This window comes from Panthera tigris, chromosome C2, assembly GCF_018350195.1.
Source record: "Panthera tigris isolate Pti1 chromosome C2, P.tigris_Pti1_mat1.1, whole genome shotgun sequence".
Taxonomy (NCBI): Eukaryota; Metazoa; Chordata; class Mammalia; order Carnivora; family Felidae; genus Panthera; species Panthera tigris.
Window position 1 is genome coordinate 93,677,864 of NC_056668.1, and position 22,956 is coordinate 93,700,819.

General features: G+C 40.4%; 1 protein-coding gene across 5 annotated transcripts in view; it reads left to right on the top strand.

Moving 5' to 3' along the window:
* The window catches only part of PLD1 (phospholipase D1), a 205,451-nt gene extending 182,715 nt beyond the window's left edge, over window positions 1-22,736 (top strand). For all 5 annotated transcript variants that reach the window (XM_042998977.1, XM_042998978.1, XM_042998980.1 and 2 more), the window contains 3 exons: window positions 7,466-7,619; window positions 15,560-15,677; window positions 17,568-22,736. In XM_042998977.1, coding sequence (XP_042854911.1) covers window positions 7,466-7,619; window positions 15,560-15,677; window positions 17,568-17,792 — 497 coding nt within the window. In that variant the 3' untranslated portion in view covers window positions 17,793-22,736. The remainder of the gene's footprint in view (window positions 1-7,465; window positions 7,620-15,559; window positions 15,678-17,567) is intronic.
* The last annotated feature ends 220 nt before the right edge of the window (window positions 22,737-22,956 follow it).

Below are 22,956 nucleotides of genomic sequence, written 5' to 3' on the forward strand. Positions count from 1 at the left end.
AACAGCCCAAGTCTCCATTGTCTGATGCATGGATAAAGAAGTACTACATATATATATATATATATATATATACATATATATATATATATACACTTATATATATATACTTATATATATACTTATATATACTATATATAAGTATATATATAAGTATATATATATAAGTATATGTAAGTATATATGTAAGTATATATATAGTATATATATAGTATATATAGATATATAGTACTTCTTTATCCATGCATCAGACAATGGACAATATAGTGTATATATATATATTATATATATATACACACACACACACACAGAAGTGCTAGCTCTCTCTGTCTCTCTCTCTCATGTATATATATATATATGTGTATATATATATGTATATATATGTATACACACACACACACATATATATATATGTACTAAGTGAAATAAATCAGAGAAGGAAAATGCCATATGATTTCACTCATGTGTGGAATTTAAGAAATAAAACAAATGAGCAAAGGGGAAAAACGAGAGAGACAAAGAGACAGAGAGGCAAACCAAGAAACAGATTCTTAACTGTAGAGAACAAACTGATGATTACCCCAGGGGAGGTGGGTGGGGGCACAGGTTAAATAGGTGATGGGATCAAGGAATTCACTTGTCATGAGCATTGGGTGACGTATGGAAGTGTTGAGTCATTAAACTGTACACCTGAAACTAATATTATACTGTATGTTAACTAACTGGAACTTAAATAAAAACTCAAGAAAATAAATTTCCGGAAAAAATGTATAAAATGTATTTTCTCCACTATAATAAGGTACTTCCCTATTCTTTGAGAAACTAAATGTTGTAGAGTGTTTTGAAATCTTTTGGCAGTAAATAAGCCTTTTCCATCCCTATCCTCCACTGATAAAAAACAAAACTTCGTATCTAGGAATAATGAGATTGTCTTCTCTGGAATATGAGTTGAAAAAACAGAAAAAGTAATTCTGAAACCAGAAAATGTATAGACCACAGTGTGGTGATACATATATATGTGTAGACACACACACACACACACACACACACACACACACACACACACACATTCTTTTAATACTTACCCAGGGCATTTGGAAAAATATCTGTGTCTTCTGTCTGTTGCTCTATTAGGATCAAAGCTCGTCAGGGATTTATTGTCTTTCCTATTCCCCCAATAAACAAGGTTTCTCTTATTTTCCCCAAGCGACTCAGGCCTTGCTCTTCAGAAGTCAATCTCAGAATATTTTCATATTACATTTGTCAATGACAGTTGGAGAGGAGGAGTACTGATGTTTGCTGAAATGGAAAAACAAACAAACAAAGCCAAATAAAATTCAGTTGATTGCTTCAGCAAGATTTCAGAAGTCTGGAAGTTAAAATTGACAGATGTACATTTTTTCATTTTAAAGCTCATTTTGGCTTTCAGCCTGCTGTACTTCAAATAAAAGTATAGATGAAGAGTACTTTGCAGTAACAGAGCTAATGATTAAATAGATTTGTTGAGTTTTTTTAACTGACTTATTTTCTAGAAAGTTCTGTGAATTTTCAAAGGCTACCGTTTATTTAGGCTAGCAATAATCCGTCTTGCACATAATTCTTACCCATTTTCTTGAAACCAAAGTAGTGGCCTTGGGAGTCTGAAGAGGTCTTACTTGCTAGTCTTTAGGGGCTGGATTTTTCTCTTTCCCCAAGGGCAAAACAGATTTCCCCATAGAAAATCCAAAGATACTTTTGTGTTCTCTGTCTCAGGGGAAACTCTAAGAGAAGCAGGTTTGTTGCTGCTCTAAATTCATAACACAGAGAACAGTATTTCAAATTCTCAGAGAGGAGTTTGAGAAGTTAGGTTGAAAATAACTTACAGGTGTTAAGCAAGTATTTAAAAGCTTAAAAGAGGTTAAAGTAGCTTGTGGCTAAAGTTTCTAACATGGCAAAAGTACGCCAGGGTTATTGAACAATTGACAGAAGAAAAACATCTAATTTTTATTCTCACATTTTCCTCACAAGGAAATACTTGTTTTCCTGCACTACAGATCTCTTCTCTGCGGAGTTTTAATTATCCCTTGCCCTAAGTGCCCCTGCTGCTCATGAAATCTGTGACCAAGTCCACTTTTCTAATCCATCTTAATATTGGCACTTAACCAAACTAACATTTTGTTTGCTTTCCTAAACAAAACAAGGCTCTCCTTAACTAGAATTGGAGTATTGTGTTGACTAAATGAAATGATGTGTGTGTGTGTGTGTGTGTGTGTGTGTGTGTGTGTGTGTGTGTGATCCACTACAGAGCACAATGGGGAGACGTAAAACTTGAATCAAACAATGCCACTGCCCCACAGGGCTCAAGGTCTAGAGGGGAGGGAGGTGTTCTTTCCACCTAACACCAGAAAGGTCAGAGTGGGTATTGCCGAGCGGGAGTAAGAGGGTCCAGAGGCGTCAATGAGATTGGTAGGTGGGAAACTATGTAGCAGTAATGAGTATCAGTCCTTAAAGGACAGGCTTGAGAGTGGCTGAGGAAAGTGTGTAGTTGAACGGCTGCCTACACTTAGCCTAATCCCACAGATCCCAACCCTGGCTGCATTAGAGTTGACTGGGGAGCTTTAAAAATACAGATCAGTGGGGTGCCTGGGTGGTTCAGTCGGTTGAGACTCTTGATTTCAGCTCAGGTCACGATCCCAGGGTCATGGGATCGAGCTTTGTGTCGGGCTCTGCACTGAGTGTGGAGCCTGCTTAAGATTCTCTCTCTCCCCTATTCTCTCTCAAATAAAATCTATGTATAAAATTTGGGGGGAAGTTTATCCATATCTACAATTTACTGTAAAACGGATCCCCTAAAAAAGGTGCCTTAGTGGATAAAGGGATGGAGGAGTACTGGGGGAAAACTGGTTCCTATTTCTGGAAATTCCAGGATTAATTGGTCTGGTTGGGGTTCAGGCATCAAGGTATTTTTTTTTGGCACCAGTATTTTTTTTTTAATTTTTTTTAACGTTTATTTATTTTTGAGACAGAGAGAGACAGAGCATGAACAGGGGAGGGGCAGAGAGAGAGGGAGACACAGAATCTGAAATAGGCTCCAGGCTCTGAGCAGTCAGCACAGAGCCTGACGTGGGGCTCGAACTCATGGATCGCGAGATCATGACCTGAGCTGAAGTCGGACTCTTAACCGACCGAGCCACCCAGGTGCCCCTGGCACCAGTATTTTTAAAAGCCTTGTGGGTGCCACTCACATGCAGTCCAAGCTGAGAAATTCTGAACTGGAAGAACGGAGAACACAAGTGGGTAAAAAGTACTGAGTAGTACATGTGGACTCCATAGAAGAATCAGGTTTCCTTTAAAACAAGCTAGGGGCACCGGAGTGGCTCCGTTGGTTAAGCATCCGACTTCGGCTCAGGTCATGATCTCACGGTTTGTGGGTTTGAGCCCCGTGTTGGGCTCTGTGCTGACAGCTCAGAGCCTGGAGCCTGCTTCAGATTCTGTGTCTCCCCCTCTCCCTGCCCCTCCCCTGCTCACACTCTGTCTTTCTCTGTCTCTCAGAGATGAATAAACATTAAAAAAAGAGAGATAAAACAAATCAGCTAAAACAGAGTAGAATTGGTGAATTAGTTGTCTGTGACTGCTAAAACAAATGACTACAAACTTAGTGGTCATTTATTACCCAACAGTTCTGTAGACGAGAAGTCCAACGTGGGTCTCACTGGGCTACAATGAGGGTGTCAGCAGGGCTACATTCCTTCCTGGAGGCTCCAAGAGAGAAGCTAATTCCTTGCCTTTTCCAGTGCTAGAGTCTGTCAGTGGCCCCCTTTCTCTATCCTTGGAAGCAGCAACTTTGTTTCTCTCCGAGAGTTCCCAAAAGTCTCAGCCCCAACTTCTCTAATTACATGTCCCTCTGAATCCTCTTCACTTTTAAAGACCCTTGTGAGGGGCGCCTGGGTGGCTCAGTCGGTTGAGCGTCCGACTTTGGCTCCAGTCATGATCTCGTGGTTCATGGGTTCGAGCCCCATGTTGTGCTCTGTGCTGACAACTCAGAGCCTGGAGCCTGCTTCGGATTCTGCGTCTCCCTCTCTTTCTCTGCCCCTCACTCACACATGCTCTCGCTCTCTCTCTCTCTCACTCAAAAATAAACATTAAAAACAGAAAGAATTAAAAAAAAAAATACTCTTGTGACTGTGTTGGGCCCACCTGGATAATCCAGGTTCATCACCCTGCTTTAAGGCCAGCTGATTAACAACCTTAATTCCCCTTTTCTGTGTAACATAACATATTCCTAGGCTTTGGGGATTAGAACACAGTCGTCTTTGGGGGCCATTTTTCTGCCTCCCATAGAAAGATCCACAATTTCTCAAACAAGACACTTTTTATTTATTTTATTTTTTTAAAAATGTTTATTTTTTATTGGGAGACAGTGAGAGATAGACATGAACATGGGAGGGGCAGAGAGAGGAGGAAACACAGAATCTGAGGTAAGCTCCAGGTTCTGAGCTGTCAGCACAGAGCCTGACGCGGGGCTCGAACCCACAAACCGCGAGACCATGACCTGAGCCGAAGTCGGACATTCAACCGACTGAGCCACCTGGGCGCCCCAAGACACTTTTTTTTTTTTTTAACGTTTATTTATTTTTGAGACAGAGAGAGACAGAGCATGAACAGGGGAGGGGCAGAGAGAGAGGGAGACACAGAATCGGAAGCAGGCTCCAGGCTCCGAGCCATCGGCCCAGAGCCCGACGCGGGGCCTGAACTCACGTACCGTGAGATCGTGACCTGAGCTGAAGTCGGATGCTTAACCGACTGAGCCACCCAGGTGCCCCCCCAAGACACTTTTTAAAACACAAACCAAAAAGGAAAAGACAGGTAAACCCAACTGCATTAAAATTCAGAAACTTATTCATTAAAAAGCACTATTAAAGAGAATAAAAACATAAACCATAAACTGAAAAAAGGATAATGGCAACACAATATTCAAAACCTACAAAATACTACCATAAATCAATAAGAAAAAACATCCAAAGGAAAATGGGCAAAGGAATTGTATAGGCATGTCACCAAAGAGGACATACCTGAGGCCCATAAACATAGGAAAAGACGTTCATCTGCATTAATATGACACAAAGAACAGCTTTTAAAAATACCATTTGGCAAAAATGTAAAAAGTTGGACAATCCAGGTATTGACAAAGCTGGAGCACCAGGGACGTCAATCCTATAGAGCACTGGTAAACTCCCACGTGTGCACAACAGGAAACAGATCGCTATGTAGAGTGTTTGTGCATCATAGAAAAACACTAAAAATAACCCAAAACATCCATCAACAGTAGAATGAATAAATAAGTCCTGCTGTGCTCGTTCAAGGAAAATAATGCATTACTATTAGACACAGATAAATCCCAAAGACATAATACTGAATGAAAGAAGCAAATCTCAAAAGATTATCTACATATGGATACATTTAAATTGTGCATATATGCATATTTAACTTGTACGTACATGTTTGCATACATTCTTTTGTCTTTTTTTTTATATATCACAATGTTTAAAATGTTTTCTAAAAAGCAGACTTAGAAAAGGTCATTCTCTAAAAATTGAATGGTTTTGGGCACCTGGGTGGCTCAGTCGGTTAAGCGGCCGACGCTTGATTTCAGCTCAGGTCATGATCTCACGGTTTGTGAGATCAAGCCCTGAGTCGGACTCTGTGCTGACCGTGCAGAGCCTACTTGGGATTCTGTCTCTCTCCCTCTCTGTTTGCCCCTCCCTCACTCATGCTTTCTCTCTGTCTCTCTCTCTCTCAAAATAAATAAACATAAAAAACATTGTAGAGCAGTTTACAGATTACTAAATTCTTTCACATAGTCTTACTTAGTTCTCACAAGAACCCTGCAAGATCTGTATTATGATCTCAATTTATGAAAGATCAAATTAAAGCTGGAAAAGGTTAAATGACTCTGTCCAAATTAACGCTGGGCCAACTGTGAAGCCCAAGGATATGGCTACAAATTTTACAGAAAAATCAAAATGTAAGTACATGCATAAAAGACTATTTGTTGCTAACCAAACAAAGTGTGTCGATGGTTCCCACCTTACAGAGCTCCATAGTGCTCCCAGATTTCTGTGAAGTACTTGCTCCATCCTTTCTTTGTCACCCAGGGTCCCCATGGGACCACCATTCGCATCCATAGTTATCATAGATTTCCGTATTAACTACATGACGATATTGTGGCAAATGGCAGTAAAATCTCTTTAGGAAGGCTCCAGCTTTTCCTCACGTACAACATGCTGCCATTTGGTCTCAGGGCGGGGCTGCTATCACCTTATACCCTGACTGTCCCCATCACAGAGGGTAGCCTCTGCTCCTGTTCAGTCCAACCCTTCTGCTCCGCGTCTGCAGAAGCAGTGGCATGTGTGACTAGGGGAAGAGGAAGAGAAAAGGTCAGGTTCCTTCTGTAGTTTGTAGGACATCTCAAGGATTCAAAAACATGAATCCATAGTGATAAATGCAGAAAAACGTGCTGGGGTTTCTGAATACACAGCAGAGGAGTGGAGAAAGCACAGGTTGAACTAATATTAAAATACTTGCCCTTCACATGTGAAAGTCAACATTCTCAGCTCATTTGGATCTAAAAATAGCATGGAAGGAAGTTGATAGAAGCTGTTCGCATACCACACAAGTTAGGCAAGAGAATGTTAAATCCAAAGCCACTAATGATAATCCGTATTGGAGAGTGGACTCTCTCCGTTGTGAGGCTACCCTGGGGTTTGGCATTCATAAGTATATGACCATGAGTTAAGTTATCAGACTCTGCAGAGTCTGATTCTTAAGTCTAAAAGCTGACTGGGCTGAACTCTGAACTGGTGTGTCTTTTCTCTTTGTGTGCTTAATGATTACATCAGTTAGAATCCTTTGAGCCACCAGATGAAAACTCAGCTAGAATTGTGTGAGACAATAAGGAAAATGTATTACTCTACACACCAAAAGGTAAGAAAGTTGGCTAGTTCAGTGGCTTGAAGACCCAGAGTTTTTCTTCATTCTGCTCTACTCTCTTCAACTTGTCTGCTTGTCCCCTCTTGGTTATAAAATGGCTGCAGCAGCTCCTGGCATCATGTCTTCATCCAACATTCAAGCCAGAATATCCAAAGACTGGAAGAGACCCTATTCCAGGCTGGTGTCTGTTTATAAGAAGGAGATAAACTTTCTCAGAAGCCCCTGCAGACTTTTCTTCATGTCACACTGGCTACAATCGTGTCAAGTGCCCATTCCTAAGCCAGTCACGGGCAAAAATCATGAAATTACCATGGCTGGCTTAGACTGATCAAGACTCATGCCTGGGTTAGGGCGGGCCTCCTCTTCGTAAAACTCAGCATCTCTTGATAACCTGAACAAAAGTAAGGTTTTCTTAGCAAGGAAGAATTGAGTGGGGAGGGCAACCAACCGTGTCTGCTATGACGAGAATATTGTCCCATGTCACTGGTTCTCCTTATAGGCTCTGCCAACATAAACGACCGAAGCATGCTGGGGAAGCGTGACAGTGAAATGGCTGTCATTGTACAGGACACAGAGACAGTCCCTTCAGTAATGGATGGGGAAGAATACCAAGCTGGCCGGTTCGCCCAAGGACTTCGGCTGCAGAGCTTCAGGTGGGCCATCCAAAGCTGTGTCCTTCTTACATGGTTTCACTGTGGTGTTTGCTGAAACCCAGCCCCATCTCCTGCCCTTAGCAGTCATATCATCCCCCAGATTCTTCGTCTAAAACAGCATCTCCCAGAATACGAGATGTGAGTCACCAGTAGTGTTAGAAATTACTTTATCTGGGGCATAAACATTCTCTATTTTAATCGTTTTTTATTATTATCTTTTGAGAGATAGAAGATGAGTGGGGGAGGGGCAGAGGGAGGGAGAGAACACCCAGCGTGGAACCTGACACGGGGCTTGAACTCACAACCCTGGGATCGTGACCTGAGCCAAAATCAAGAGTCAGACGCTCAACTGACTGAGCCACCCAGGTACCCCTGTTTTTATTATTTTTATGTGTAATTGAGACAAATAGCATTTTAAATTTATTCATTGATTTAGGACCAGGTTGGGTCAACCCATCTGTGTCTATTTAAGGTTTTTAAAGTAAGTCCATGTTTAAAAATTGTAATAGTCCCAATAATACGGGGATGTAAGAAAAATTATTAAAGGAGGGTGTCAGTGCAGACACGAAAGATTCCTGATCTCCTCCAAGAAGATGTGAGTTTTAAACTAATCTGTGGTCAAGCTAAGAGAACACTGGGCTGGGAAGCAAGGGCTGTATGCCCCTAAAGGAGTCTTTTCGTTGGGTTAATGTTTCTGAGAACTTTCTGGTGCTGGGCTCTAACTAGTCTCACCCCAGCCCCTTTAGTCTAGGTGGTCTGAGCGATCCTTCTAGAGCCTAGCTCAGATCCCGTCACTCTGCTCATGGCCAATAGAAGATCCTGACCACTTCCATCCCAAGGCCTTTACAGTAAGCCCACGTTTCCATGATTCTAGAGCTGTATCTGCCGAGATGGGTTTTCACCGTGGCCTCCACAGCGAGGGGCAGCGAGTGTCCCTGATTAAGCTTTAAGCTATTTGGGGAAAGCATACTATGCTTCACAGCACAGCTGTTTTAAGTTTTTCTGGCATGAGTGGTTGAGCTTGGAAACGGGTTCACTTGTAGATAGGCGCATAATGAGTCCTTCGCTCCCTGAAAATACTGCCAGCCACTCCCTTGGTACCTCGACATCCAGATTCTGGCTTTTGAGAAGCGAGATAAGCTTCAGTTCCAGAGAGGGGTCATTCTGCTCCTCTCTGCCCCAGGAGCTCAGCGAATCCATCCCTCAAAATCTGACTGTCAATACTACTTAACAGTTTTTATTGCTTTTGTTACTAATTGTTTTGCCAGTAAGATTTTTTTCCCCAAACTATTGATATTTCAATTAGCTTCTAATGTTGTTTTGTTTCGTGCGGAAGAGATTAAAATTAGTACCCTGTTAATCAACCCATTGATTGCCTACTGCAGCATACATGAGGAAGCAAATATTTCTTCGTGTAAGCTAGAAAAAATGTCTTTTCAGTTCCATGAGAACTGAAGTATTCTCTTTAGAGTGGCGAGTTTCTTTATAACTTTCTAAATGTATAATTAAAAAGGTGTAGGTGGTTTTGATTACAACGTATTTTTGTTGTAGAAGATTTGGCAAATACAGGTAAGCAATGAGAAAATTAAATTCATCGGGTCGCCTGGGTGGCTCAGTCCATTAAGTGTTCGACTTTGGCTCAGGTCACGATCTCATGGTTTGTGAGTTCGGGCCTCACATTGGGCTGTCAGCACAGAGCCCGCGACGCATCCTCTGTCCCCTTCTCTCTCTGCCCCTCCCCCACTCGTGCTCACTCTCTCTCTCTCTCTCTCTCTCTCTCTCTCAAAAATAAATACAGTAAAAAAATGTAAAGAAAAGAAAATTAAATTATCTGTAATCCCACTGCCCAGAGCTAGCAATTTTAACATCTGCTGTATATCATTCCACTTTGTTCTGTACATATATATTACTATTGTGTATTTCTTTTTTAAAACATAATTAGAATCTTACAGTCCTATGAAGTTCTTTATTATTTAAGTAATGTTACACACACTTTTCTGTGTCATTAGGTATTCTTCTATAACATTTAATGATGCATTGTGTTACATCATATGAGTATGCTGTAATTCCTTTACATAATAAGACCTCATTGATAGGCAGGTTTTTCACAGATACAAAAAAGTGGTATAGGGATGCCTGGCTGGCTCAGTTGTGGAGTCTGCGACCCTTGATCTCAGGACTGTGAGCTCAAGCCTCACATTGGGTGTAGAGATCACTTAAAAATAAAATCTTTAAAATAAATAAATGAGGTGGGTATTTTCGTAGACAAAATCTGATTTACTTTCTTAATTGTTTCCTTAACTAGATCCTTACTGTGGAATTTCAAATCAAAGGAAGTGTGCTGTTTCCTTTACCCTCTAACTTCTTGCTGTTATCATGAGTAATGCTTTAGAGGGCTCATTCCTCCTGTCTCTACCATCACTGGGTTCTATTATTTTATTTTATCTTTGCCAATTTGTTGGATTTCAAATGGAATTTCATTATTTTAGTTTGCATTTTTTGAGGGTTTTAAAAAAAAATGTTCATTAGCCATATTGTTCTTGTAATTGTTCCACTGGAAATTACCCAGCCTATTCGTGTCCTTTGCCCATTTTGTTGGAATGTTTCCCTTTCTTTGAATGATTTGTAAGTAATGTAAGTATATAAGAGGCTAATTCTTTTGTCACATTGGTTGCAAATCTGATCTGTCAGTTGCCTTCAAATCATATTTAGAGTATTTGTGGGAAACTTCAATTCTTACTAATTAAATCTAACAGGTTTTTCCCCCTCCTTTTCTTGCATGCTTCGTATGGTTTCCCCAACCCAAGATCAAATACTATATGTTCTTCTAGTTCTTCTTTGATATTGCTCTTTACATTTAACCTCTGTAGCTTATTTTCATGTAAGAAATGAGGTAGCGACTCTTAACTTTTCCTCCCAACCTACCAGTTGATCCAGAACTAAATGATCTGCAGTATTCTCTGCCTCTCTGACATGCAGTGCCTCCTTATGACACATCACAAGGCTATAAATCCTCACTTTACCTGTAGTCTCTCCACTACATGGTAATGTAGTTTGCTTACTTGTCCCAGCGTGACACCGCTTTAATTGTAGCTGGGCACTTGAATACTGCTTCTTGCCACCCCACTTCCCAAATCAATATTCTTTGGCAGAATAATCTTGGCTGCTCTTAAACATTCACTCTTCCGCATGAACTGGAGAATATTTATTCACACTCTCTTCAAGTTTTTTGTTGTTGTTGAGGACACAATAGATTTATAGATCAATATAAAAAGAAGGGACATATTCATAGTGTTGAGTCATCCTGTTGAAGAACAATGTATAAGCTTCAGTTTTTTTCAAATTCTTTTCAGATTTTTCTTTAATAAAGCTCTAAGGTTTTCATTATTGGGGTCATTGCTCTTTAGTAATCATTAGAGTTTTATTTTAACTTTTTAGTGCTGATCCTATGCATTTCGTGTTAAATATATTCTTAGGTGCTTTTATTTTTCTGACAATTTTCAAAGCGTCTTAGAGAAGCAGTTGTCCTTGAACAATCATTTTCACGTTGTCCCAGTGGCAAACACAGATAATATGGTATAAAGCACCACAAAAAACCTTGATTGATTTTATTAGGAAATGTTCTCAAAGATAATATTGGGGCCTAGAGCACAGCCATTTTCTCACACACACACACACACACAAAATTGCAGCTTCCATCCATTTTCCATCTGGGTTATTTTTGAATAGAAATAGAGAGACACATTTCAATGTGAAATCAATTCTAAATAGAGCCAAACATCAGGGTACTGCACTTAATGTCACAGCCATGTGCCGAACAGTTCATTAAGTCCTAGAAAATTATCCAACTTTACAGATGTAGCCATCACTCAACAGGAACCATTATCCACACAAGTAGAGCTCAGAATCATTTAAAGTGATAGACGTGAGGAATGGAAAGAACAGGAACTATTTTCTGCAGTTTTCTTCCTGTCCTACTGATGCATAAACAAACATTAAATAATTCCCATGATACACACCAGCATTAAATCAGACTAGATTTCTGTCAAACCTTAGTCCTCAAAAGAATATCCAGAAGACTTCATAGTGTTTTTACTGTGCATTGTAATATGAATCTCTTATAATTAAAAAACTGACAGGACAAATAATTTATTACTAAAAACAATCTGTTATAGGAGCCTGGGTGGCTCAGTTGGTTATGATTTCAGCTCAGGTCATGATCTCAGGGTTGTGAGATCAAGCCCCGTGTCAGGCTCTGTGCTGAGTATGGAGCCTACTTGAGATATTCTCTCTCTCTCTCTCTCTCTCTCTCTCTCTCTCTCTCTCTCCCTTTCTCCCTTTCTCTCTCTCTCCCTCTCTCTCCCTCTCCCTCTCTCTCTCTCTCTCTGCCCTTCTCCCACTTGTATGCATCTGCACGTGTACTCTCTCTCAAAATAAAATAAAACAAAAAAATCATCAAAAATGCTCTATTGTAGACTTACTTAGATACGTATTCTACAAACAAGCTCTTAACTGATACCTTGGTGGACACATTGTGTCACCTCTTGTTTTCATTTAAAAGCAAAGTCACAGAAATATTCTTTTGGCCAAGTTTTCAGCTGGTTGTATCTGATCCCCATCAAAGGTATTGTTATAAGTGATACATTGTCATAACTTGCACTGTCTTTCAAATGTGGTGCAGTCGCATTTTGCTTTGGGTCTTAGGAACAGCCGGCATCTGTGTGCAAACATCACCCCTTAGATCCTTTTTTTCAAAAGTTATTCCTATGTAGTTTGAAGGAGACATTATTTGAAGTAGACATAAAATTTTGAGGTTGTAAAACCCTAAAAATCCTAGTGAGCCCATAGTGCCAAATCCATTTATTTTACAGAATTTTTATACAGTGGGAAAAGTGCAGACTGATACTAAAAAGAGATGTCCTTTTATCCCTGTAAACCTGGCTGAGCTTTTTCAGAAGTTAATAAAGTTGGAGATGACTGGGGAACATATGCACAGTTACAGTGTATGTGCCAGAACAGCCTTTCTGGAAGTAAATTTTAATTCTAAAATTTCTCCTGGTGAAGTAATCATACAAATTCACAAAGGATTCTACATGATGAATAAATTATGTTCATTGTAAAGTTGCTCCCAATAATGAAAAGTTGGAAACCATCCAAAAGGTCATAATAAAATAATCGGTTAAAGAAATTTCACATTATGGGATTTTGCAACCATTAAAAATGAAGATATAGGGGTGCCTGGGTGGCTCAGTTGGTTAAGCATCTGACTGTTGACTTCAGCTCAGGTCATGATCTCCTGGTTCGTGAGCTCGAGCCCTGCATCGGGCTCTGCGCTGACAGCATGGAGCCTGCTTGGAATTCTGTTTCACTGGCTCCTGCCCCTCCCCGGCTTGCTCTCTGTCTCTCTCTCAAAATTAAAAAAAATAAAATAAAATAAAATTTTAAAAAATGACGATGTAAATCTACATATATTTAAATACAGAGAGGGTGACAATAGAATGACCTCCACACTGTTGAATCCAACAGTCAATTCTCCTCTGAAGTTGACACAGTTCTCATGGCTCGGGGACATGACATCGTGGCTTTTCTCCAGGCTCCCTGGATGCTCCTCCTCTTCCCCACCGTTGAGGCACACCAGGTCCTATACTCACTCCTTTGGTAAACTCAGTTAAGGTCCCACGGCTTTATGAACATAAATATGGGGACAATTCTCAAATTTCTATCTCCAGCCAGGCCCTCTCTCCCAAACTCCAGATTCGTTTCTCCAGCTGCCTACTTTGCATTACCACATGAATGTTTAATGGGAGTCGCAACAGGTTCAAAATCCAATTCCTGGTCTTCTCCCACTAGCTGGCCCTACCAACAGAGAAGTCCCCATGTCGGCCAATGGCAACTACATTCATCTGTTACTCAAGCCAAAACCCTTTTTTTTTAAATTTTTTAATGTTTGTTTATTTTTGAGAGAGAGAGACACAGAGAGATGAGCGGGGGAGGGGCAGAGAGAGGGAGACACAGACTCCAAAGCAGGCTCCAGGCTGTGAGCTGTCAGCACAGAGCCTGACACAGGGCTTGAACTCACAACCTGCAAGATCGTGACCTGAGCTGAAGTCGGACGCTTTACCAACTAAGCCATCCAGGCTCCCCCAAGCCAAACCCTTTTAGTCATCCCTGATGCTTCACTTGTTCCCGCATCATACGTCTACTTTATCGGTAAAACCTGGTGGCTCTGCCTGCCTCTCCACCGCCCAGGCCACCATCATCTGTCACCAAGATTACTGCAGGAAGTCCTAAGTGTCCTCCCTGCTGCAACCCTTGCCCTGCTCTCAATACAGCAGCCGTGTTTTCATATGTCAATCAGGTCTTGCCACTCCTCTGCTCCAGTGTTTGCAATCTGTCCCAGTTTCACTCAGTGTAAAATACAAAGTCCTTCTAAGACCTATTTCCTTACTTCTGTTTTCAATGTAACACTAGCCTTTTTGATCTTCTTTGAACCTATCAGGCATGTGAGAAAGGGCTTTAGACTCCGTTTGAAATCTCACTCTGTTAGCAGTATGTCTCCAAACTTTAGCTTCCCGTCTGCAAAATGGGAACCCTGTACCGTCTGCCTCACAGGATTGAGGTGTAAATGCTTTTTGTTTGTTTGTTTTTGTTTTTTTACTCCAGGGCCTTCTATAAACACAGGGGCTTTTATCATTTTCAAATACAACCTCTAAAACTTAGCTTGCTTTGCTTGAGAATTTCTTGTTATTTCTAGACCACTGCTTATATAGGATCAAGTCAGACAACATCTAGTATGTGGTTTCTTTTTTGCCAGGCACTCTGGGGATATGAGAGTAGCCAAGTCATGCTCTCTTAAAGAATTCACATGCTAGAAGTGGTACAGAGAGCTGCTAAAAACAAAAAGTGTATAAAGGACTGCAGGTGTTCTGATAAAACAAAGCATAGGTAAAGTGCAGTGGGGGAGCAGAAGAAGAAGATTCACATTTCTGGGGACTGAAAGAGAAAAATGGGAGATGAGAGAAGGGGAAGCCAGGAATCAAGGGGGAGACTTGCACCAAATCCTAAAAGATAGGAGGTGGGGTCAGGTAAACAGGAAGGGTGGGGGAACACTCCCTGACTACTCCCATCTCATGCTTTTAAAGCACACTCAGTATTTTCATTCATTCTTTTTAAGGATGACTATTTATTCATTGTTGGTCTTCCCCATTAAATTTAACTTTACCCAAAAAGGCTCCACGTCTTTTGTATTCATTTCTGTACCCTAGAGTTTGGCATTGTTCTTGGCCCAAGAGAAGGGAGGAAGGGAGGAAGGGAGGAAGGGGAGAAGGGAGGGAAAAGGGGAGGGAGGGAAGAAAAAGGGATACATCATTGTGGTTAAGAACACAGGTTTTGGAGTCAGATGGTCTGGAGTCCCAGATCTGCAGCTTACCAGCTGTATGACCTTGAACAAATCACTTATCCTCTCTGTGCCTTAGTTCCCTTATTTGTAAAATGAAGATAATAATAGTTGCTTCCTTATGAGATTATTGAGGATTTACTGAGACAGTTCTTGGAAAGGGTTTAGCACATTTGCTGGCCCATGTCTTGAATGCTAACCCTATCCTCCAAGGTTCTCACCCCCTTAGGCCAAATTCCAAGGATTCTCTTGGAACTAAATTAAGGTCTTTCTGTCTATCCAATAGTTAAGACTTTCAGGCATCAAACAACTTAGGTTTTGTTTTGTTTTGTTTTGTTTTGTTTTGTTTTGTTTTGCAACTAAGGTTTTATACACACACACACACACACACACACACACACAGTTTTAATGGCTTCTTTGATTTTCTTTAAAAAAAAAATGGACTTCTCTGGTTGAGTGCCTGAATTGCATTACTATTTGAAACAATACCTGCTGCAAACTTCTTTATGTCAGTTACTCATTTCACAGGGTGCTTGTATTTCAGGGTTGTCCTTGGCTATCTTTCTGACCCAAGCGAAAACATTCAGGATCCAGTGAGTGACAAATTCTTCAAGGAGGTATGGGTTGCAACGGCAGCTCGAAATGCTACAATTTATGATAAGGTGAGGTTTGCATATCACCACCACCTTTTTTAATTGAATCACGTCACAAAAACACATCATTATTTCTGCATATTATTGGGACAGAGTATTCTTAATGAGTGTAAAAAACTGGTACATTTCCAAGTTGTAATAAAATACCTCTTTGTAGACATTGAAAAACAAAGCCAAAAAGTATCATGAATTATGGTTTCAAAGAGACATTAGTGACATTCTGATCTCTGATCTGACGCTGGGATCCCATCATGAGCATCCTTAGCAGGTGGTTATCCAGCCTTTGGACATGTCTAGCGACAAAGAGAAAAGAAGCAGATGGGATCCTAAAATGAGTCAGACTGGGGTACAACCCAGCTCGCCCACTTGCTGGTGATACAATTTTGTGTGTAGTGATTTGACTTTCTGAGCCCTCCTTTCTTCTATAAACTGAGAGGGATAGGGCGGTTATGAAAATAAAGAATAGTCTTTTAAATGCAGTTAGCACATAGTGCATAGTAAATGGCATCCATCCTTATGATGAAACTTATTAATAATGAAACACTTCCTCTGTTGGACAGCTCTCATTTTGGAAGGGTGTTTTAAAACCAGCTCCATATGTTAGGGAAGCCAAATGTATCTTTTGGTAAGTTTTGTCCATGGTTATGATAAAAAAATGTAGAAGAATCAAGAGGTGTCCAACAGTGGAACAGGTTACTTCATGAAGTAGCCAGTTTTCTGTCACAGAAAATATTCAAGCTGAGATCCACTGACCATCTTTCAGAAGTTGCATGAGAATGTGTTTTCTTCTTCATGACTGCCAGAGTCCTTTCCAGGATGGAGAATTCATCATTCCTAATGAAACATGACAATCTACATAGCCTTATTTCATACTGAGGACTCAAGGCCATGATCAAATAGGTCATGTGCATGGAATATTTTAAAATGTAATTTTAGGGGTGCCCGGGTGGCTCAGTCGGTTAAGCGTCCGACTTCGGCTCAGGTCATGATCTCACAGTTTGTGAGTTCAAGCCCCACATCAGGCTCTGTGCTGACAGCTCCAAGCCTGGAGCCTGCTTCAGATTCTGTGTCTCCCTCTCTCTCTGGCCCTTCCCCTCTCGAGCTCTGTCTCTCTCTCTCTCTTTCTCTCTCTCTCTTTCTCTCTCTCTCTCTCTCTCAAAAATAAACATTAAAAAAAATTTTAATGTAATTTTAAAAATGCAGTGCACAGCCTTGTTTGGATCCTTGGGGGGAGGGTGGGATAGCAGCTATAGAAAGCATTTAGGGAGTAATAATAGGGAAAATCTGAATATGGACTATATCTTAAATGACTTGGAATTGATTTTCTGAGGCGTGAGAATGGTATTGTGGTTATATAGGTGCATCCTTATCCTTAATACATGCTGAAGTGTTCAGGAGGGAAGTATTCTGATATATGAAGCTCATTTTCAATTAGCAAAATAAGAGTACAATTGATAACTTTAATACAGGTACAGATATGAACATTTTTGAAAATAAAAAGCTAAGAGAAAATATAATATGCAATTTTCCTCTTAGAGCAGAACCTCCAGTGAAATTGGGGGAATTATTATCCGTATTATCCAAAAACTTAACCTTAGTGTGGAATAACATCAGTGGAATTCCTGTACCACTAGCTTGACTTTATCCTGAAGTCAATGACTTGTGTAGATCATATAGAAGGATCTATCTATGGCTTTTTTTTTTATGGAAACAAATCTAGTAGTTTCTTTGGAGCAAATAAGAGAAGCAATTCTTCAGTGAGGTCTGTGCTGTAGCATAAAACTAATACGTGTTTCATAAAGCAAAGATTTTGTCTGTTGGAATTAGTATTTTTCCATAAGGGGATATCTTTCCTTTTAGACTTATGACCTAGTTTCTTCCCATTTGTGTTTTAATCAGGTGTTCCGGTGCCTTCCCAATGATGAAGTACACAATTTAATTCAATTGAGAGACTTTATTAGCAAGCCCATATTAGCAAAGGAGGATCCCATTAGAGCCGAGGAAGAACTGAAAAAGATCCGTGGGTTCTTGGTGCAATTCCCCTTTTATTTCTTGTCTGAAGAAAGCCTACTGCCTTCCGTTGGAACCAAAGAAGCCATAGTGCCCACAGAGGTTTGGACTTAAGGGTTCTATTCATTTGCAGCTCAAGGACTCCCACCTTGAAAGGTACACTGCACACACAGTGATTTTCTGGAGACCCTCACAGCCAAAGCCAGCCCCGATGCACTATTGTATCCAACCTACAGACCCTTTGGATTGGCTGGGCAGGGCTGTGGTCCTACTGATAGAAGGATACTGAACATCAGGTGGGCTTTATAATTCCTCGTGCTTATCCTTGTAAAAAGGGACTGCATTCTTAATGGTAACGTATGCTCAACAACTTAAACACATACTCAAATTCCATGATGTACACCAAAATGCATTTCCTTTACTAACAAGAATTTACCTGTACCTGTGATCCAGGTAGGCAAAAATTGTCTAAACCTTTTTGTTCTCCTCTGACCTTCATTTATGCAGCTGGTGACTGCTGGACCTGCCCTCATTTCATAGTGCATACAGACACCGTTTGAGACATCGTTTAATAATAGGAGATGTTGTGAGGCTGCTTCCAGGTTCTTCAAGGTTACTTGAGATACCCCTGCCCATCTGATCCTGAAGTCATAGTGTTTACCCACCCAAGATGTGGGCCTTATTCCTTTTCAGTGGCTGAAGGCACAGGGCAGATGCTATGTACATAGCAGCCCATGTTAGGCACTTCTGATAACATTGACACTATAGATCTTAACACCGCAGAGGAATAGGAAGGAATTAAATTTGGTTATTGAGGCAGAGATTTCACTTTGCCTCCAAAGGCAGTGACAAGATATGTTCTTTTGATAGGGCCCACCTGATCAAATTTGAAAACATATGTAGGATATTTCATTACACAGCAACTGATAAAACTCAGAGCATGCAGCCTTCAGAAACCTCCAAGGTGTCAGCAGGGATCTGATTCAGACAAGAGGAGATTTCTTATAGTCCTGGAAAATGTCCTATCATCCTTGGCTGCTGGATTGATTGAAATTTGAGTTTCTGCATTTGAAAATCAGACCAGTGAATGCATTTTGTCTTTCAAGAGAATCAGAGGCTTCATAACTCCTACCACATTAATAAGTTAGGAGCCTAACCTTAGTTGACATTCAGCTCTCCAGCTATGTTATCTTCTTTAAGAAAAATTAATTGATTGCAAAATATGTGCTACTTAACTTGCATTATTCAATATACATTAACATTCCACCAGGCTTCTAAAGAGGTTAGGATCTTTATTAATTCACATCGTTCTGGTCTATGAATTGTTCTGGAAACCCGTTTTTCCTTTTTGAATTCTAGCATACCCTTTGGTACACCATAGCTCTAATTTTACAAGGCAGAACTATTCTTCTAGCCTAAAGAGTTGATGTAGGTTCCCAAAAGGCCTGTGCTCATAAAACATGGTGTGGGGGCATTGATCACACACGTATGGATTACCTGGGCAGAACCTCATTTGAGCCATTCTTCAAAGAGGCAAGGACCCAATCCATTTTCGTGGAGCTAATAGGCCAATGGAAAAGGTTAAACAGGAGCACAAAGTCAATAATCTGGGTGTGTAGGAGAGAGTGTCACACTCACAAAAGGATTTCACAGCCAGAGAACATTTCAGACTAATGAGGTAGAACTGTGTTTTATGAATAGTTTCTCAGATAGCTGAAGATGGTGAAAAATGACTTCATTCTATAGCAGCTGTACATAAGACATTTGCTATTTATGAAGTTTAGATTGGCATTGAAAGTGCTGAGTGTATATGGAATACCTAAGGATGTCTTATAGTTTACTTTTAAATACTTGGAAACTGTAGAACAGTCAACATGCTGGCTTTTGATTTTGTGCAAGATGCTCCTTTAACACCATGAAAAATAAAAGCCTAAAAGCACCCCTTCTCTTTTAAAAAAAAAATCACATAAGCCAACCTCTCCCCATTTTATAGATGAGGAAACTGAGGCCCAGATTGTTTGAAGGACTCACTTGAGTTTCACTCAACTGAGAGATGGTGGAGGCAGGACTAATGAAATTGCTGTGGTTCATTACTGGCATCTCCCTTGACTTCAACATTGTCCAAATGCAAGGAGATGCAGTAAACAGATTTCAGGCAGGATATGTCGTGTGATGTACTCATGTGCTCATCTGTCTCCCCCTGCTTGAATGTAAGCTCCACGGGGCAGGGACTTTGCTGTGTTTTGTTCCTAGTGTATCTGCTGAGCTGAAACAGTACCTGGCACATAGGAGGGACTTAGTAACTCTTTGTTAGGTGAATCAACGAAGTCGAGGGAGAGCTAATGAAATGACAGATTTGTGGAGTCTCAGACAAGAAATCTTACTGTTGGTTTCAGTGGCAAGTTTTCTTTCCCCTGAATCTCCTCAAAGGCAAGATGTTTATCTGCAAAGATGGGAGGCTACCGGCTTTACTTGGAGGATCTGTGGAACATTCCACGCAATAGTTGCCTATTTGCAATAGCAGCTTACATAGCGCAGCATTCTGCAGAAGTCACATGAGATGTGGACACAAGGTATACTGCACGGCCTAATTACCCATCATCCCGACACCGCTACTACCTAATAGAAGTTCAAATACTTTAACATTGCAATACTGGTATCAACTTTAAATTGCAAAGGATTCAAAGCCTTGCAAAAGGCTCAACATTTTATGAATCTGCTCAACATTTTAAATTGACTGTAATCCTCTGAAGCACCTATAAATGCTGTACCCAATACTCTGATCATCTCTGTAATAATTTTTGTTTTCAAGAAGGAAAAAAAATCCTCTGATCATACGAAACGAATGGTAGAAAGTAGGGTAGCTAGCAAAGCTATTCAGGTTATCCAAGCTTAGTTGTTGGAGGATACTCAACATAGCAGGTCTGATGCAGGCATTTGCTCTGTGTTAAGTGTCCACTCAGTGATTCACCCTTCCTTGGAATGTTCTTAACTCTCAGCTCTGATGCATCATGCAGAGGCTTGGAGAGGTGGCCATTAGATAATTGAGGGACACATTGTAATACAAAATAATGGTTTTATTTTACTAACACCTTTGGAAGAAAATTTCATCTGTAGGTAGTCAAAAACATGAAGAGTTAATCTCTTATGTAATAACTTGAGCAATTGTAATATATCATGAACGAACAGTCTCCCAGAGGAAACCGGCAAGCTGAGAAGCCTTTCTGCAGATTAAGACCATCTGCGAACAAATTTGTGTAGACTTGAAGAACCTACACTTCTTTCCGCTTCTCCTGACTCCTTCTTCCTTCAGCCTCTGGCCCCATGCAGAGCACCTCCTTATTATGTAAAACGTTTTAGAGGACAAGGAAAGGGTTTCCGGAAAAAAAAAAAAATTAGGCCTCCACAACGAATCTTCAGTTTAACTTCTACTTTTAAGTGACTGACAAAATATTATTATTTTTTTAACAGAGGTAATCGTTCTTTTTAACATCCCCAATCTGATGTGGCACTTGAGCCTTTTCTGATGTCTGTCACCCTCTGTAGCAGGGGTAAAGAGGATCCTTCACATCTTTTCATCCCTCTCTACTCTCTCTTGTATAAAACGAGCAAATGCTAAAGGACTTTAAGTGTGCTTAGGAATATATTTTTTATTTCCTTGCAAGATCCTCTGAGACCAATTACTACTGGCAGCTTGGAAATTTAAAATGGATGAGTGTTGAGAAATTCTTGAATCTAGAAATTCACTGGAAAAGGAATTCATCAACATCTCTCAAAAAGTTGCAGGTGAAAAGTCAGGGAATTTACATTATTTTTAGGGGGGTGGGAAGATACCATAAAATGATTCCTAATGGCATTCAATTCATACGTGAGATAGTACAGACTCTGACTTGAGATTGGAAGCATTCATGAAAGGAGCCAAACGTTTTATCGCTTAATTTCTTACAGGTTATTTTTTTTTCCCTAATACTATTTTTAATTTTTAACTTAAAAAAAGTAATCAAACACAAGATAAATGAAAATTTGTCATGCTGATCATTTGGAAGGTGTAAAGTCAGAGACTAGGATGGCAATTCAACCAAAATCCAGGCTTAGTTACTCTTTCCTATCCCCAAGCAACTATAATTGCTCACTTTATTCTAGATAAATGCACATAAGTGAATGTCACCCTAATTCTGCTCCCCACTAGGGAATAGAACATCATGCCCTCCTAATGTATATCTACTTGGATCCTTCACACAAAATAGTCTGGGCCAAAGGTACAGATCTCCTAAACTGTTGTAAAACCTCATAACAAAGTATTGCAGTTGGAGCACATGTTACTACTGACACAGAAAACATACTTGGCGATGAACATCCATTCAGAACATTTAGATATTCTGGACAGAACTCAGGCTCCGAGCCTCACCTCTACTGCAGCACTTGGCAAACCAAGCGGGGCCTTCTGTTTTTGTAAGTAAAGCCCTATTTGAACACAGCCATGTCCATTCATTTACATGCATTCATGACCAAATGATCCACAAATCTTAAAATATTCACCATCTTTAAGAAGAGCCTACTGATCCTTCCTCCAGAGAGAGCAGAGAATGTCCAGACAGAGTACCTCAACCAAGCAGATTTGGATGAGTTTTAACCTCTTCCATAAGAAGGTTTTCAAGTCTCCCTATCCCAGAGCCCAACATATGACAATGGATTTATTCTAAGAACAAGGTCAAGTCCTTCCAGGAATAAAATCACATGGTTTTTGGTTCTGGAAAGAGATGTTGTCAGCTAAAGCAGGCCTCTCCCAGCTGAGGACTTATACATGGGTGACAATGTTTGTAACTCAAGTGTTCAAAAAAAAAAAAAAGACGATGGATAGGCTGAAGGATTTGTATTGAATGAGAACCGTGAACTCGGGAGACTCAATTTCCCCTGAATTTTCCATCTGTTAAACATTGGAAATGATACGTGTATCCATTCCCTGCCTCACAATCAATGCTCTCTACGCCTGGTCCCTTAACTGCTTTTTTAAAAATGTAAATACTCATTAATTAAATAATTAAAAGTGTGAAATCAGCAGTGTCCCTTCATTTGCAAACCAGATTCCTCATTCTGCATGGAGGTTTTTGTCTCAAGTCTGAGCTTGAGACAGAAATGTGTGTCTGTGGAGTCCTACCCCACACAACAGTCATGGGTCCCCATGAAGGTGAGCCTCAGAGTCTTAGCATCCTCTGCAACTCCCAGGCCTCTGTCACCTATGAGGTATGATGATGTAGTGATGTGGCGAATTTCTTTT